Here is a 14969-nt window from a genome sequence, read left to right as displayed (position 1 = left end):
AAGTCAAAATTGGCAACAAGAGCAGTCGCTTCTTACGTCGCCATGGTCAAAAATGGTTTCTTTCCACAATATCCTCCATAAAGATACGTTTATTTCCCCGGATGCAGATTTGAAAAGTTGTCCACTTTCATGCAAACAGCCAACAAAGTCCACATCAAATAAACATTTTTTTTTAAAGTGTTACAATTTCACAGCCCCCCCCCCTCAAAAAATTAGAAAGAAAAAAACAAAAGTCACATTATACAAGAATGAGCATCTCAGTACAACAATAATGATCATCCTAATAGTCAGTTGGTGCTTTTTGTCAGGGTGTGATTGTCACAGCAAATCACAAGCTTGTTTCCACCAGCTCCTTGAGTAAATCGTAACCTCCAGTAGATTGACAAGAACATGGCAGGGGACTCGAAAACATTCATGACTGTACAGGCTCATCCAGCCACGGGCAGCTCAGCATGCAGGCAACAGCGGTGCGGTGTCAAAAGTATGACGACGTAGCCCTTAAAAAAGAGATGCTCCATGCAAAGAACACGCGTCACGGGCATCCCCACAAAGTGCAAACAACTTCATAGTTGACAAAGTAGCAATTAGAAATGATTTCTTTGAAAGCACATAACTTCACATTTTACAAACAAAAAAAACATGTTCTCATGTCATAAATAACAAACTTTCATTCACTGGGTTATACAGTAGGCACACTACCAGTGTTAGCAGTATGGAGGTTAGCCATTGGACAACCAGATGCTGTAAAGTCGTCACAAGAGGGGGCAGAACCAGCATCTTCTCACCGGCACTCGTTCCGAAGCTCAGTCGGCAGGTCGCCGCAGACCTCCCGGGATGTGCGGCGCCATCAAAAGTCTGAAATGAGGTGAAATCAATTGCTTGTATTTTACAATGTGGGCGGAGGCTCCCGCCGGCGCCCTCTGCGGGCCAAGTTGCGCCATCGCTTGGAGACGACCGCAGGCCGAGATGGAGACACTGGGAAGGAGGTCTCCTGGTTCAGGACATGGGGAGAGACACGGGACACTGGCCGTTGTTGTTCATGATGTCGTCCAGTACTTCGTCGTCCAAGTCCACTAAAATGACAAAAGGGTCAGGATTGAACCCACATCACTACATCGCACACCTCTCGCTTGCTAATATTCGTCTTTCTTCACAGAGCATAAAGAATATATTTGTGAATTTCTATTATCTGTCTACAAATGTGTTAAGCTCTGTTATGCGGTTGCTTGAAATCCACAGAGAGCAATTCACTCTTTGACTCTTACCTTTCTTGGAGCGACCAATCTGTCCCAGCTTGGGGGCCCTCTGGCCAAGCCGCTGAGGGTTAGGACCATTGGGCCCGCTGCCTTGGCCGTGCTGGCCCCCGGGTCCAGGCTGCATTGGCGGCCCCGCCGGCGGGATCAGCTCGGGGACGCCAGAAGCGCCAAACATGTCTGCAAGGAGGCGCAGCGACTATTTCAGCCGCTAGATGTCCCCACAGCCAAAGAAGTCGAGCTTTGTTGTTGCTGAGCTTCACTTCCGGAAGAGCTCTCACGATTCAATTCTGGGCTGTGAATTCAAATAATAAACACGTTCAGATAAATTCAGCGAATACCTTCTAGCCTATCGAACTAACTAAAATTAAAGTTGGGGGGAAAAAAAACACAATTTATCAAACCAAAAGCACCCAGTCGACATTCCTTTAAAATCTTGCTTCAAATGCGCTCCATCAGTACATTATCTGTTTACAAAGATTCAATGGCGAATAATAATTACCCATATCCTCCTCTTCTGAAGCCGCAGTGACGAATCGCCGAAAAATGAAAGGAGCCTCACCACAGCCGTGTTGTTGTTTACTGGGGCTCTCTCTCTCTCTCTCTCTCTCTCTCTCTCTCTCCCTCTCTCCCTCTCTCACACTTGCTCGACGCGCCGCAGAAGAGAAGGCGAGAGTGGATTTATTTAAAGGAGCCTCTCTGCTGTGGGCTTTTCCGGCCGCTTTATCTTCCCGGTGCTCCCCAAAATGTGCGCGTCGTTGAGCGGACGATGTGGGCAAGCCACACTGCTGCTGACGCCTGCTGTCATTGAGCACAAACTTTAACTGTAGGAGGTGATGCGTAGTTGCTTACGTCACAGCGACGAGCGTGACTCAGCCTCAGCCAATGAGCGGCACACCTTGACAATCGGCATCTATAAATCATGAGATGCTTTTGTCACCTGACCAGACAGTAAAAAAAAAACAAGTTGCACTTTTGGGGGATGAAACGGTCATGAAAGTTGGAACAACTTTAAAATGTGAATTATTAATATCAATGTTAGGAAAACAAAGCAAGCAATTTATTTGCTCTAAATCATTTTGCTTAGTGTCTTTTTTGTGTTTAAGTCGGGGGATCATACATGAATAAATGTAAGTGTAAGACAGCCAATTTTCACAATAGACAATCTTAAAATATTTGGTTTAATCGCCCAACTGAAACTATTATCAAAGTTTGTGGCCTTTAAGTTTGAGTTTGACCAGCGGTTTTATTTAATCATGAAAAATGTGCCACAAAATTTAAAGCTTTGGATAAAACCCTCTGTTGTGCTAACTAATACTAGTGCTATAACTGTCAATAGTTTATATTTTAAAATTCTTCCAACTTAAATTACTGTTTTACGCTCCAGGACAAAAAAAAAAAAGTCTTTTTTACAGTATGCAGTATCCACGTGAGCAACAGACACATCTGAAGGTGTGAACAATCTGAACATTTGCACACTTTGGAGAGTTCCCAACAAGAAACTAGCAAAGTGTTTGGCTCAGCAGAGTCACACGGGAACTGGCTGTTGTTTATCCCAAAACAGTGTCATGTTGTGTGGACACCAAAACAAGCACAAAGACATAAAGTGGTCAAAAAGGAACACAGACTTCCAAGGATTATGCAAGTCAGGTAAGGTGTGCTTTTTTTCTATTAAACATCCACTTGCTTTGTTTTCACCAAAAGATGACTGATGGAAGACTCTTGAGCTAAACATTGACCAAAGTCAACAGGGTCTGCTGAGTTCCGGTCAGAGCCCGAATGTTACTGGAGGCCTAAAGAAATGCTTGTGTGTTAATAAGTAAAGATAGTAGTTAGCATGTCCTTAAAATGTTGCCTTGTTTAGTCATGAACATTGCATCGTCAAAGAGAGCACTGTATTTCCAACACCTTATATTATTTTGTCAAAATAACGTGTAAAACTTGAATACATTTTGTGACACCAGCGATAAAGCTGATATCCTCTGTGAAAAACTGACATTAATGCAGTTACAGTAGTTGTGAAAGTCTTCTTTGCTGGTGTCTGCATAACTGTATTATACTGCCACCCATTGGCTAAGGCTGGTACTCCAGAAAGGGCAAGGAAATGAATTGAAGCAATAAATCCTGATGCGCAAACTATTTGATCAAGTAGAATATTATAGAGTTCTTTTTTTTTTCAATAAGCTGGTCGGTTTCATTCAACATGAAAAAGATGATTTGAGATGTCTCGTCATGTGGTCGGGGTCCAGCCGCAAAGTTGGCGTACCCAGGAGGGGGCGCAATGGAGCACGGGCCTGTGTGCTTGCCATCAAGACGTGGGAGACTGTAAGTGTACCTGGCTGGAGGGGGGTCTGATGACATCATCGTGCCATGACCCCACTGGGTGTGTTTGTGCAGGCTGTTTTGCACTGTGCTGCCTGCCACTGTTCACCTGTAAGGTGGCCAGGAAGGCGGGCCTGTGTCCCCTTCTGCCGCTGCTGGACTGTCTTGGCTGCGTACCCCCGGCCTCCCTCGCCGTGAGGGCCTCTGTCAGGGAAAAATACGGCATAAAGGTACGCACACACGTCAAGCCATATCTTCATTGGCAATTTTTAAATCATTGAGGTTGAGACATAGTTTACAATATTCGCAGCTCCACTACAGCCCAAAGATGTTTTTGTCCTTAAGATTCCGCCCAACTACATAAATTCTAATTGAGAAATGCGTCCTAATGTAGATTAAGATGGCTGGCAGTGACTTTTAGAGTCCGGACTGGGCTAGGATTGAGAAACAAAGATGCAGGTGGGGGCGGCTTTGCTGTAGAGTTGGAGCATTGCCACGAAAGAAGAAGGTGGTTGATAATGTTGGCACCTCCGGAGGCGGAGTGGGCCGCGGAGCAAGCGTTCAGACTTTGCAGGATTGAGATGAAAAATAAATGAAAATGAATATCAAACTCAGTACGTGCATCGTAATGACATTAATAGTTTCATCGACTTGAAGCATGTGTCTGCTTTGCATCCAAATATAGGAGGATTTATAATGCTGTCTGAGTCCAGGTAAATGTTCACCTTTGGCTGGATCCTCCCACTCGTGCTCTCTTCCAGGGGAGCGTGTGGGGCGACTGCCTGTATGGATGCTGCTGCTACCCGCTATCTTGGCTCCAGATCTCCAGAGAGCTGAAAAGAAGAGCTGCATTTCACGCCGCCTCCTCTTTGTCCTCCTCCTCTTTCTCGGACAAATACACGGCATTGACTCCCCTGCAGGGAGCGCACTTGGTCTGAACCACAGGGCAGACTTCTCGGGACAAGGCAACAAGACAAGACGAAAAATAAAATAAACATTTCTCTTGTGTGAATTTCAACAGTATTTAAACCTTCTGCCTTCTTCTGGAAGAGGATTCGAAATTTCTGTCCGTCACTTTCTGCTGCTGGCAAAGTTAAATGAATAAATGGTATAGTTGGGAAAAGACTAATCCATTTTTTTCTCCACCCACAAAGACTCCTCGTTGCTCTCCCTCTGCTGGTTGTCGGGAGAAAAACAATGATTTTTGTTTGCTGTTTTGTATTCAAATGGAGGCAACACAATCAGTTCTGCAAGCATTTGGTGATTGATTGACATGACTGAATAAAAGAGGACCCAGTATTGAGCCTTGTGGTACTCCAGCAGAACGAAGGAGGTATGAAGAGATTTAACCATCTATTGGAAGTCTTTGTCTTTTCTGATCAGCAGGTCAGAAATAACAAACAAAAAAATGTTTTTTTCTTATGTGAATTTCAGATTGTCAGCACAAATCTCTTCTGATCCTGAAGAAAATGATTAGAATATAAACAATGACGTTAATGAAAAAAGAACAAATATGTCAAGCATCAGGCTTCCTTTTGACACCTTTCAATATGTTTTGCATAACGGTAATCTAATCAAGAGAATCAGTCGGCTCCATTCTGTACGATTTCATTATCGCACGCTATTGGACCGGCCCGACCAGTTACTGTGACACGACCGTCTATAAAATAAGAACCGTGTGGAGACTCGTGCATCAGTCACTGCCTCCTACGATAGGAACACGTACGACTTCCACTCTTGTAAGTTGTCCTGCTTTTCATCTTTACTACCAAGGAATACTAGGAATGCTCGCATATTGGTGAAAACTTGAGTCCTATTTGAGTCATTCAGTGCCAATGACGGTTATAGACGTCAAAAATGGGTTGGCGGTGAATATCAAGTTGAATTTAATTGTTAGCGTTGGCTGTTTTCACAATTGTGGTCATTTGTTTGTGGCAGATAGCGCAGCTATGTCTTACCAGATGAACCAACCCAAACCCTTCACCATGACCACCATGACCAGCCTGAACAACCAGTGGAGCTCGGACATCTGCGACTGCTTCGACGACCTGCCACAATGTGAGCGAGTGTGTTGCGTGTGCAGCCGATGATGGCTAGACATGATTGAACGCCGAGAATGCTATCAGAGGCTTCATATTGGAGATGAGGCGTTACGGGGAAGGGTTAAGGCACGGTTAGTTCAGCTGTCCTTGATGCTTTAGATGATAAAAGGCGCTACGTGACGTGAACACTTAATGAGCGCCACCATGCGGGCGTGATAAGAGAAAGGAACTAGGGCGAGAAATTAATGAATTTGCCCAGATGCCTAAAGAATTGGATAGTCTTGACAAGTCTTGAAAAGTGGAACTGTATGGCCACTGTTTTAGTGAAAATCTTCTTTTTTCTACCCAGGTTGTTTTGCCTTCTGGTGCCTTCCGTGCTTCACGTGTAAAACGTCGCACGACGCCGGTGAGTGTCTTTGTTTGCCGTTGCTGGATGCCTTCGGGATCATCCCGCCCATGACCACCGCCCTTCGGGTGTCCGTACGCCAACGCTACGGCATTCAGGTACTCACACAACCGCAACGGAATAGTTGACGTATTGTTAACCGTTGATAATTCCTCCCTACTTGCAATTTAAAAACCCAGTTCAAGATTAAAAGATATCATTAAAAGTGTGATGAAAGCATTTTTGATTTTAATTCTAAAAGATATGTTTGGCACAAACGCCTGAAACAAAGTGGAGGGAACTATGAACGGTTCAAAATAGCAAAAGTTGCATCCCAGTTACGAGAGTGTGTACACTTTTGCAACCATATTATCTCAGTTGTTTTTTTTTTTTTTTTTGATCTTTTGGGGGGGAAAAAATCGAATCAGTTGTCAAGAAAATTGCTCACATTAATGGTGGAAACAGTTTTTAAATGAATCTTTTGAGTCTGATTTATTTGGTATTCAAACAAGGGTGTGTAGACTTTTTCTATCAACTGCACAATTGAGCAATAAATGTCCCGGTTCAATTTGTAGTGTCATTTTGTCGTCCACAGGGTACAGTTTGCAGCGATTGCATCTACGCTTGCTGCTGCGGCCCGTGCACCTGGTGCCAAATCTCCCGGGAAATCCAAACCAGAAAAAACCCTATCACCTTCGTCAACATGGCACCTTGAAAAAATGCCCGAGGTCTTCATCCCTTGCGTCATCGCTCGAGCCGTGAGCACATTCTGGGACTCTGTGTTTTTATCTATATCTGATGCAGTCCGAGTACGTCACCACTCTTGGAATGTCACCTAACAGCTGATTGAACTTTAGGATATACGTCACGTAGAGTAAATCTGGAGACCTGACCTATGTCACGTCGTTGAAAAATTAAAAAAAAAAAAAAAAGATAAGCTTGTTTTGATAGAGCACATCATAGTCAGGTTTAATTAAAAATATTTGTAATGAAGATGAAAGATTCCAATGAATGTCAATATTTCTGTTTTGTTTGTATTAAGCACTGAAATAAAAAAAAAGAAATCACTTAAGTGTGTTGGAATCCAAGAGTGAAGTCGCGGAACTTTCCAAAGCTGTCTCCGTGAACGGCGAGCATCGTGTGAAATGGCTGCAAAATGACCGGCCGCTGAGAAAACAAACAAAAGCGTCTGTCGGAGGAGCACCCGGGGAATCAAATGTGTCACCGTCGTGAGGTGTGGGACAATTGCAGGAAGGAAGCCTTGGTGGACTGGCGAGTGTCCCGAGAGTTTAGCTTGCAGATGGACCTTGAGAACATCACTGGAGCGTACTTTTTCTTGCTCGCGTTATTTTCCTTGTTTTGCGTGTGACTTTGGGATTTCCTGCGCTACTGCCGTTCCCGTCGCACTTTCTCCTGGTCTCATTAAGGCCTCAAGAAACTGCATGGAATTTTCCATGCAACTCAAGTCAATATATTGCTCCAAGTTTGAAGATATTAAATGGAAGTTACAGCAGTTCAAATGCATCTGATTAACCCGAAGGAAAATTCGGATGTTCTTGTAGGCTTTTCCTGCAACTCTCAGCTGAAGCTTACCTTCTCGTCAAACAAAGATCATTACTCGTTTATTCAAAGCAAGCACTCAGTGTAGCTTCTGCTAACAAATAATGAGAAACACCATAGGCTCGCGGGCTAGTAATTAGCATCTATGCGGAGGTGCTGTTAAACATTAAGTCATGGATGTCTGAGCACAAAGCCCACAAAGATATCTTGGAAGGACAAATTTTAATGCCTCACATAAAAGTGTGACAAAAATTGTTTCATTCTTTTTTGTTGTCCATGATGAACGATATAGAAACGAGTGGGACTTCTCGCGTTCACTGTTCGAATTTCGTCACATGTCACATGAGTGATTGCTTTCTCAACCTTGGACTCTGACCTGGCAGGTTGTGTATTTGGTGTTCCAGGGAATCACAGAGTCGGGAAGTAAAAGTGTGTTTTTTTTTTAAAAACAACAAAGGTGAGCTACCTGAGCATTTTGCACAATTTACCCGCTTGATACTATTGTGGGTTCGATCATTCAGTCATTTGGAAAATAATAACGGAAAGGGGCGTGCAGGGACAAAGTTCCATGTGCCTCATGGAGGTTGTAGACACTCTGACTCATTTTGTGTATGAAGTTGAAAAAAATGTGTGACTGCTCTGCTCAGCTAGCTCTGCTAGCTTATTAGGACATGGACGACATGCAATTTGTGATATTCTTCCGATCTTGCCAGTGGTCGGCAAATAGTTTCCACTCAAATTTGTACTTCCATAAAAAAAACAATGGAGAATGCCGGAAAAATACCGATAATATAGGCTGCTTAAAATTTTGTGTGGCTAAAAAGACATACTTTCCCCGTGCAGTTAGATCGTCTCTCCCGGGAACTTCCCAAGACTATGGCAGTGCTCCTTGCAGCGTTGGGCTTCCTGTCGCTATGGCCGGCTGGAACGGACAGCAGCAGGATCCTGGTGGTGCCGGTGGACGGCAGCCATTGGATCAACATGGAGGTGATCCTGAAAGAGCTTCACTCCAGAGGACACCAACTCACCGTGCTGCACTCCCCCAACAGCTGGTACATCCCGACCAACGCTTCCTTCTACACTTCTATCACCGCCCGCATGTTGGAGGACGGCAACAAGAAGGACTACTACAATAAATTGCTCTTAGATGTTCTCGAGGTCCGCCGGTCCGCCAGCTTCTTGACGACCTTCTACCAGCAGCGCTTGATCACAAACCTGTTGGCGACCGCACATAAAATTCTGGCCGACGCAGCCGGCGAGATGTTGGACAACCCGGCTTTCGTTGCAAAGCTACGAGAGGCCAAGTTTGATGTGATGCTGACGGATCCCGGCCTGACGGTGGGGGTGCTTCTGGGGAATTACCTCAAGTTGCCGATGGTTTTCAACGTGCGTTGGATGAATAATGGCGAGAGCCACTTTGCCATGGCCCCTTCCCCGCTCTCCTACGTCCCCGTGTCCGGAAGTGAGCTGGACGATCAGATGGATTTCCCGGGAAGGCTTAAGAACATGCTACATTACATTTACAGTCTCATTGAACTCCACTTTTACATAAACCCGGTTTATGCAGATTTGTTCCGGCGCCACTTTCCACCCAAAACAGACTTGTTCACCCTGGAGCATGCGGCGGATATCTGGCTGGTGAGGTCAGATTTTATCTTTGAGCTCCCGCGGCCGACCATGCCAAATGTGTTCTACGTGGGGGGTTTCCAGTGTGAGAAGGCCAAACCCTTGCCTGCGGATCTGGAAGCCTTCGTGCAGAGCTCGGGGGAGCACGGGGTGGTGGTGATGTCTTTGGGAACGCTGGTGTCGGCCCTGCCCCGTGATGTCACTGAAGCCATCGCCGCTGCGTTCGCTCAGCTCCCCCAGAAGGTGGTCTGGAGGATCAAGGGGGAGAAGCCTTCGTCCTTGGGCGACAACACCTTGTTGGTGGACTGGTTGCCTCAGAATGACCTCTTGGGACACCCCAAAACCCGCGCCTTTGTCGCTCACGGAGGTACCAACGGCATGTACGAGGCCATCTACCACGGGGTTCCGGTTCTGGGTCTGCCGCTGCTCTTTGACCAGTTTGACAACCTATTGCGACTGAAGGTGCGTGGGGCAGCCCGAGTGGTGGAGGCCAAATCGCTCACCGTGGAAGGCTTCCTGGAAGCTCTCAGGGACATCCTGGAGAATCCGACCTACCGCGATAACATGCGCCGACTCTCTCGTCTCCACCACGATCGCCCGATGCCTCCGTTGGAGACCGCCATCTTTTGGATCGAGTACGTCACCAGGCACGGAGGAGCGTCGCATCTGCGGCCAGTCGGGTACAGCCTGCCTTGGTACTCCTACTTCTGCCTGGACGTGGTTCTGTTCATCACCGCTGTCGTCGCGACTTTTGCGTGGATTTCCATGTTCATGTGTAAGACCGTCTGCTGTCGGCGGTTCGGTAGAAAGATGAAACGCGAATGAAACATTCTGATTGTTGATATTGGTTGTCGGTATACACTCGTTTCATTTTGACCACTGAACCCGACATTGCCGCTGCCTGGGGAATCAAAATGCAGAGCGACGTTAGCGTAGAAAAGGTGACCAGGTCAAGTTGGTCTCTATATGCTGGGACAGGGGTGTCGGTTTGTTGTTAGTCATTATGTCGGATTTGTTTTTTGTTTTTTTAATCAATAAATCAGTCTGGTGGCATTTTCAAGGGAGCAAAATGAGCGATTGGACATGAACAAGCTTTCCTTTTTAAAAAATACTTCCTGAAGCCAATTGTCTCCACACAGCCATTCTTCCCCAGGACAATTGCAATTGTGTTTTCCCTTCCAGCAAAGTACGTAACATTTCGAACATGAAATCCCATAACCTTGTCCATATCGAGGTCATGATAATTTTTTTCAAATTACAGACATTTTTTTACAGACAATAAAAAAACTAAAAACTCTGAGTTGTTAATGTGCCAGGAAACAATTCTCACATTGATATCAATTGTCTGAACCCTCCGAATATTGCAAACTCCCGAAATCCGAACGTACATACATACATTCCCGCGTTTAACGTCAGATTTCCCAGCTTGTAGCGTGACCTGTAGCTTCTGTATGTTTTTGCCCAAGCCCAAAAGGCGTTCTCCTATCTCAGGATGTTGCCCGTAAAAGCCAAGACGTTGGTTTCCTGTGGAGGAAACGATCAAAGAATGGACAAAAGTCGGCCCAGACGCCGCGTTCCCAGCACTTGTTGAGCGCAGGTCACCCAGCGACAAGAAAGTCGTCGCGTTCGCTTGAAGGTGATGTTCTTGCTCCCGGTGCCGCGGGGGCTGTTTGTCCCCTGATGGATGCTTGGCAGACAAAACCCAAATCTGGCCTCCGCGGGAATATCTCAGAAGTTTGTATTCTCGAATGGCAAAGCGGCGTGTAGGCGTGCGGCGTTCGCCATGTCCAACGACAGCTGCGGCCTCCCCTTGGAGACGGACGTCCAGGGCTTGACTTGCATCTACGGCCTGGTCTTCACCGTGGGCCTGCCCTGCAATCTGCTGTCGCTCTGGGGCTTGTACCACCTGGGTCGCTCGGGTAGCGGCGGATGCCAGCGAGTCTACATCCTCAACCTGCTTCTGTCCGACCTCCTGCAGCTGCTCACCCTGCCCCTGTGGATCCTGTACCTGCAGGGCAGCCACCGCTGGCCGTACGGTCAGCTGACCTGCGAGCTGGTGGGCTACGTGTTCTACGTCAACGTCTACGCCAGCGTCATGTTCCTGTGCCTAATAGCGCTGGACCGCTGCCTGGCCATCGTGTTCCCGCTGAGCAGCCGCAGGGTTAGGACGGTCCGGGTGGCCGCAGTGTCGGGCTTGGCGGTGTGGACGCTCACGTTCCTCTTCTGCCTTTCTGGACTCTTGCCATCCGTTTTTGACTCGGAGCGGCGACTGTGTCTGGAGCAGTATCCTGTCAGCCCCCGTTATGCCCACTTCAAGATCACCACTGTGGCTCTGGGCTTCCTGTTGCCGTGCGCCATACTCGGGTAAGCCTGAACACGCAAACACTTACATCCTATAATCATGTGTTATTCTTTTTTTTTTTTTTTTTTCCCTTACTTGACTTTCAGCTACACGTCAGCCCACATCTGGGTCACCCTGCGCCACTCTCCCTCCCTGTCGGCCCACGAGCGTCGCAAGATCGTCGGAGTCCTGGTGGTCATTACGGTCAACTTCATCGTCGTGTTCGGACCGTACCACTTGGTAGGCGGCTACAGATTCGCGTCCTTGCTGCAGGCCGACGAGCCGTGCGCGCTGGAGCGCTCCATCTTCTTGCTCTACCGCCTGTGCTACGGGCTGACCAGTCTCAACACCATGCTCGATCCCCTCTTCTACATTTTCCTGTGCGCTGACGCGCGGCTGGAGCTGAGAAGGTCGCTGCCTTGCTCCGGGCGAGGCCAAAACGCTGGCAAAGTGACAGCTGGGAGCAGCAGAGCTCATCCGGATCCAGACAAGGAAAGTGGACAAAATAATCTGCTTGTTGCCTGAAGGCTTTCTTTGCCAGATTCCAAAGACCCCTTTGACAAAAAAATAATTACTGTATATTCTAGGGGGGGGGGGGGTGGTGAAGTAGTAGTACTGCGTGAATAAAGTACTCTTTGTGCCAGACTACAATATATATTTTTGAGGTCACATTTAGTTCAGGGTTTTAAGTGGGCCGAAGCTAAACTTGATGTATTTGTTAATTGTGTGTGTGTGTGTGTGTGTGTGTCACGCCAACACTGATATGTAGGCATGCACTTTTTTTTTTAATATGACAATTTATTTTTTCAAAAAACAAAAAAACAAAAACATTGCAAGTTTAAGATAGCAGAATCTCTGGTGTCACAAAAACTAATAACATTTTGGAAAAAAATAGCAACGATTGCCTTGGTTGGAATTGGGCAGAAATCGCTTTTATGTACTGAAAAACTCAATTGAAGACATTTCGGATGAATAAATGGCCTTTGCACTGCAAGATAATTGCAACTAAGTGTTGTCCGGGTCATCTGTGCAGTGAATAGAAGGATCCAGCCCACAAAACTATTGAAATGTTGAAAAAACAAAGCGCACGCAGACACTCGGCTACATTTTGAAGATTGTTGCACGAGCTCATACGACACAACTTCTGCAACGCCTTTGACCCGAGAAGAAATTTTTTTTTTCCACTGGAGGAAGAGGCTTGTTTTTCATATCAAGCCCTTCTTGGGTGACACCGCCATTAAGGTAGAAGTCTCAACGGAGAACGGGATGTTCAAGCTCAGCGTGCTGTTGGTTGCTCTTTTTAGAGCACGTAAGTTCCGTCATTACAAAATTATATATTTTTTATTTTTAATCGCAAAGCCATTCTAACGTGCTTTTGTGCGCGTTTCAGATGCGAGTGTGCGTTTTGCCAGTCTGGGTGACGATGTCACCCTGCCCTGCTACTTTGAGCCCGGCCCCAAATATCTGTCCTGGTACAAGCAGGTGGCAGGCGACCCTCCGCAAGTTCTTTTGTCCTTCTACATCTACGGGCAAATCTCTCAGAGCCACGAGCGGATAAAACCACACGCCGGAGAAAATTTCTTCCATCTGAGCATTTCTGACGTGGAGCTCTCGGACACGGCCATGTACTACTGCGGCCAGAGCCAACTCAATATCATAACCTTTGAGAGTGCAATCTTTTTGCTTGTAAAAGGTATGGCGTCTCTTTCGGCGTTTAACTCGCCTAAATATCAATTGCCGACAAAAAGTAAATCCCAACGGCTATTAGAGGGTAAAAATTAATTTGTATTTTATATTCATTTTTGAGTGACTGAGATTGTGGTTGTTTTTGGGAAAAAACCATTTTAAAATGTAAAAAAAAAAAAAACGCGCCCAAAGAAAAACAACCAAATTGGGGAGGAAAAAATAGGCGAAAACCTGTCAGTCAAATTCCAGGCAATGATGAACACTTACCAAACGTGGTTCCTCGCTCTGAGCTTTTAGTTCTCTTTCAGAATCCGGTCGCCTGTCCGTCTTCCAGCATCCGACGTCCATCACAGTGTCCCCGGGTGGGTCCGCCACCCTGAACTGCACCATGCACCCTGGAACCAGCGACGGGGGACACATGGTCTACTGGTTCCGAAAGGCCTCGGGCGACTCCCACTTGATTTACGCGCACTCAGAGAACACTAGCGGGTGCGTGACGGCGTCGGACTCGGGTTGCGTTTACATGCTGTCCAAGCGGGACGTCACACTGTCCGACGCCGGGACGTATTACTGCGCCGTGGCCTCCTGTGGGGAGATTGTGTTTGGAAAGGGGTCCAAAATGGGAATCAGAGGTGAAGTCTTAGACCTGAAAAGTTCCAGAATTTTTTTTTTAAATCTCACATGGTGTGCATTCATTCCACAGGTGAAAAGATCCCCTTTTATATACTGCTAGCATCTCTGCTTGCGTCCCTCCTCGTCATTGTCTGTCTTACGGTCCTCCTTTGCAAAATGAGACAAAAAGACAACAAGTTCTCAGGTATTGGACTCAATGTTCTTTTCATAGCACGTGGAGTAAAAAAATATATTGTCTTTTGATTCTGTTAACAGGGAAAATGTCACAGCTAAAAGTACCGGACGGCAATACGGACGAGGTTGGTCCATTAGATTCTTTGAAACGCATAAACACACATTTTTCACGTACAAAATCCAACTCCCCACAGAACGAGGATGACCCCGCTTTGCCGTACGTGGCTCTGGAATTCAGAATGAGATCGTCCAACAGCAGGAGACAAAGGGGCCCGGAGGAGAGCGTTTACTCCGGATTGCGACTCCAACATGCAGATTGATCAACATCATCGGCGCTTAATACCCGATTGCATTGTAAGATATGAGTCTTATAATAAAACAAAGAGTGGACAATGTTGGAAAATGGTTCTGGCCTTTATTCATGATTCTAATGCAAAAGAATAAATGACGTGAGGACATTTGCATGCCAGCGGATGAATTTATTGTAAAGAGGTATTTTGTTTTAGTTAGTAACAGTCGTTAATGTCTTTCATGGAACCTGTGTGGTTCTCAGCGACCCTAAGCAGGATGTTGACGCGGTTTTGAGAGCAAAGCTTGCTCCATTTTAAAACATTGTTTGCAAGGGTCAACGAAATAAGACATGCGGCCCATTTGTGGTTGGATGACTTGCAGCGTACAGGAAGTACATTCATTTGAAAGCGAGCCCAATCTAGCAGTGGAAAGTTAAAAAAAAAAAAAAAGAATTGATGCCAAAAGTGGTTGTCGGGTCGTCAGCTCGCAGCGGCGTCTGACTTTCTCACTTTAAGATGCCGCTGTAGTGAGGAATTTTAGAATGTCCAAAAACACGATATAGCCAAACGACGTGAACTTAATTTGACGTTTCACATAAGTACGTCCGACTGCTGAATAATTAAAATGTTCCAACAGTTGGCGATGTAAACGTTGAA

General features: G+C 46.2%; 6 protein-coding genes across 9 annotated transcripts; 5 read left to right on the top strand and 1 right to left on the bottom strand.

Moving 5' to 3' along the window:
- Window positions 1–71: 71 nt before the first annotated feature.
- LOC148403305 (uncharacterized) lies at window positions 72–2085 on the bottom strand. The gene is made up of 3 exons (XM_088367951.1): window positions 1756–2085; window positions 1266–1548; window positions 72–1073 (listed from the first exon to the last, which is right to left on the bottom strand). Exons 2-3 carry the CDS (start codon window positions 1429–1431, stop codon window positions 997–999), a joined length of 243 nt encoding a protein of 80 aa, XP_088224077.1. The 5' UTR covers window positions 1432–1548; window positions 1756–2085; the 3' UTR covers window positions 72–996.
- A 692-nt stretch (window positions 2086–2777) lies between these two features.
- On the top strand, window positions 2778–4874 carry LOC148403304 (cornifelin homolog B-like). Of its 3 annotated transcripts, none has more exons than XM_088367748.1 (4): window positions 2778–2903; window positions 3438–3578; window positions 3651–3805; window positions 4337–4874. In XM_088367748.1, exons 2-4 carry the CDS (start codon window positions 3476–3478, stop codon window positions 4511–4513), a joined length of 435 nt encoding a protein of 144 aa, XP_088223874.1. In that variant the 5' UTR covers window positions 2778–2903; window positions 3438–3475; the 3' UTR covers window positions 4514–4874. The 3 variants fall into 3 exon arrangements, with proteins under 3 accessions (XP_088223874.1, XP_088223972.1, XP_088223903.1); XM_088367846.1 differs by having other exon boundaries at window positions 2849–2903; window positions 3466–3578; XM_088367777.1 differs by lacking the exon at window positions 2778–2903 and having other exon boundaries at window positions 2913–3578.
- A 140-nt stretch (window positions 4875–5014) lies between these two features.
- On the top strand, window positions 5015–7069 carry ponzr4 (plac8 onzin related protein 4). 2 transcript variants are annotated; one of them, XM_088367891.1, is made up of 4 exons: window positions 5015–5314; window positions 5514–5633; window positions 5967–6121; window positions 6598–7069. In XM_088367891.1, the coding sequence occupies exons 2-4, from the start codon at window positions 5525–5527 to the stop codon at window positions 6715–6717; spliced, it is 384 nt and encodes a 127-aa protein (XP_088224017.1). In that variant the 5' UTR covers window positions 5015–5314; window positions 5514–5524; the 3' UTR covers window positions 6718–7069. The 2 variants fall into 2 exon arrangements, with proteins under 2 accessions (XP_088224017.1, XP_088224042.1); XM_088367916.1 differs by having other exon boundaries at window positions 5511–5633.
- Window positions 7070–7909: 840 nt separating this feature from the next.
- Window positions 7910–10488, top strand: ugt5g1 (UDP glucuronosyltransferase 5 family, polypeptide G1). The gene is made up of 2 exons (XM_088366283.1): window positions 7910–8019; window positions 8406–10488. Exon 2 carries the CDS (start codon window positions 8439–8441, stop codon window positions 10011–10013), a length of 1575 nt encoding a protein of 524 aa, XP_088222409.1. The 5' UTR covers window positions 7910–8019; window positions 8406–8438; the 3' UTR covers window positions 10014–10488.
- Window positions 10489–10625: 137 nt separating this feature from the next.
- On the top strand, window positions 10626–12511 carry LOC148403301 (G protein-coupled receptor 4). Its single transcript, XM_088366766.1, has 2 exons — window positions 10626–11552; window positions 11637–12511. The coding sequence occupies exons 1-2, from the start codon at window positions 10873–10875 to the stop codon at window positions 12052–12054; spliced, it is 1098 nt and encodes a 365-aa protein (XP_088222892.1). The 5' UTR covers window positions 10626–10872; the 3' UTR covers window positions 12055–12511.
- A 138-nt stretch (window positions 12512–12649) lies between these two features.
- LOC148403300 (uncharacterized) lies at window positions 12650–14417 on the top strand. Its single transcript, XM_088367516.1, has 6 exons — window positions 12650–12838; window positions 12920–13222; window positions 13524–13847; window positions 13919–14032; window positions 14104–14147; window positions 14217–14417. The coding sequence occupies exons 1-6, from the start codon at window positions 12796–12798 to the stop codon at window positions 14340–14342; spliced, it is 954 nt and encodes a 317-aa protein (XP_088223642.1). The 5' UTR covers window positions 12650–12795; the 3' UTR covers window positions 14343–14417.
- The last annotated feature ends 552 nt before the right edge of the window (window positions 14418–14969 follow it).

Source organism: Syngnathus floridae, chromosome 1 (assembly GCF_059516105.1).
Source record: "Syngnathus floridae isolate MCC-2025c chromosome 1, RoL_Sflo_1.0, whole genome shotgun sequence".
Taxonomy (NCBI): Eukaryota; Metazoa; Chordata; class Actinopteri; order Syngnathiformes; family Syngnathidae; genus Syngnathus; species Syngnathus floridae.
This window is presented reverse-complemented; position numbering and strand designations above follow the sequence as displayed.

What these genes read in the sequence shown, in the direction of transcription:
- LOC148403305 (XM_088367951.1), bottom strand. Translation starts at nt 1,431, where the DNA reads ATGTTTGGCGCTTCTGGCGTCCCCGAGCTGATCCCGCCGGCGGGGCCG. An exon ending in GATTGGTCGCTCCAAGAAAG is followed by an intron (nt 1,074 to 1,265) that starts GTAAGAGTCAAA and finishes TTGTCATTTTAG; the next exon opens with TGGACTTGGACGACGAAGTA.
- LOC148403304 (XM_088367748.1), top strand. Translation starts at nt 3,476, where the DNA reads ATGTCTCGTCATGTGGTCGGGGTCCAGCCGCAAAGTTGGCGTACCCAG. An exon ending in CCATCAAGACGTGGGAGACT is followed by an intron (nt 3,579 to 3,650) that starts GTAAGTGTACCT and finishes GTGTTTGTGCAG; the next exon opens with GCTGTTTTGCACTGTGCTGC. An exon ending in GGGAAAAATACGGCATAAAG is followed by an intron (nt 3,806 to 4,336) that starts GTACGCACACAC and finishes GCTCTCTTCCAG; the next exon opens with GGGAGCGTGTGGGGCGACTG.
- ponzr4 (XM_088367891.1), top strand. Translation starts at nt 5,525, where the DNA reads ATGTCTTACCAGATGAACCAACCCAAACCCTTCACCATGACCACCATG. An exon ending in CTTCGACGACCTGCCACAAT is followed by an intron (nt 5,634 to 5,966) that starts GTGAGCGAGTGT and finishes TTTTCTACCCAG; the next exon opens with GTTGTTTTGCCTTCTGGTGC. An exon ending in GCCAACGCTACGGCATTCAG is followed by an intron (nt 6,122 to 6,597) that starts GTACTCACACAA and finishes TGTCGTCCACAG; the next exon opens with GGTACAGTTTGCAGCGATTG.
- ugt5g1 (XM_088366283.1), top strand. Translation starts at nt 8,439, where the DNA reads ATGGCAGTGCTCCTTGCAGCGTTGGGCTTCCTGTCGCTATGGCCGGCT.
- LOC148403301 (XM_088366766.1), top strand. Translation starts at nt 10,873, where the DNA reads ATGCTTGGCAGACAAAACCCAAATCTGGCCTCCGCGGGAATATCTCAG. An exon ending in TTGCCGTGCGCCATACTCGG is followed by an intron (nt 11,553 to 11,636) that starts GTAAGCCTGAAC and finishes CTTGACTTTCAG; the next exon opens with CTACACGTCAGCCCACATCT.
- LOC148403300 (XM_088367516.1), top strand. Translation starts at nt 12,796, where the DNA reads ATGTTCAAGCTCAGCGTGCTGTTGGTTGCTCTTTTTAGAGCAC. An exon ending in GTCCAAAATGGGAATCAGAG is followed by an intron (nt 13,848 to 13,918) that starts GTGAAGTCTTAG and finishes TTCATTCCACAG; the next exon opens with GTGAAAAGATCCCCTTTTAT. An exon ending in CGGACGGCAATACGGACGAG is followed by an intron (nt 14,148 to 14,216) that starts GTTGGTCCATTA and finishes AACTCCCCACAG; the next exon opens with AACGAGGATGACCCCGCTTT.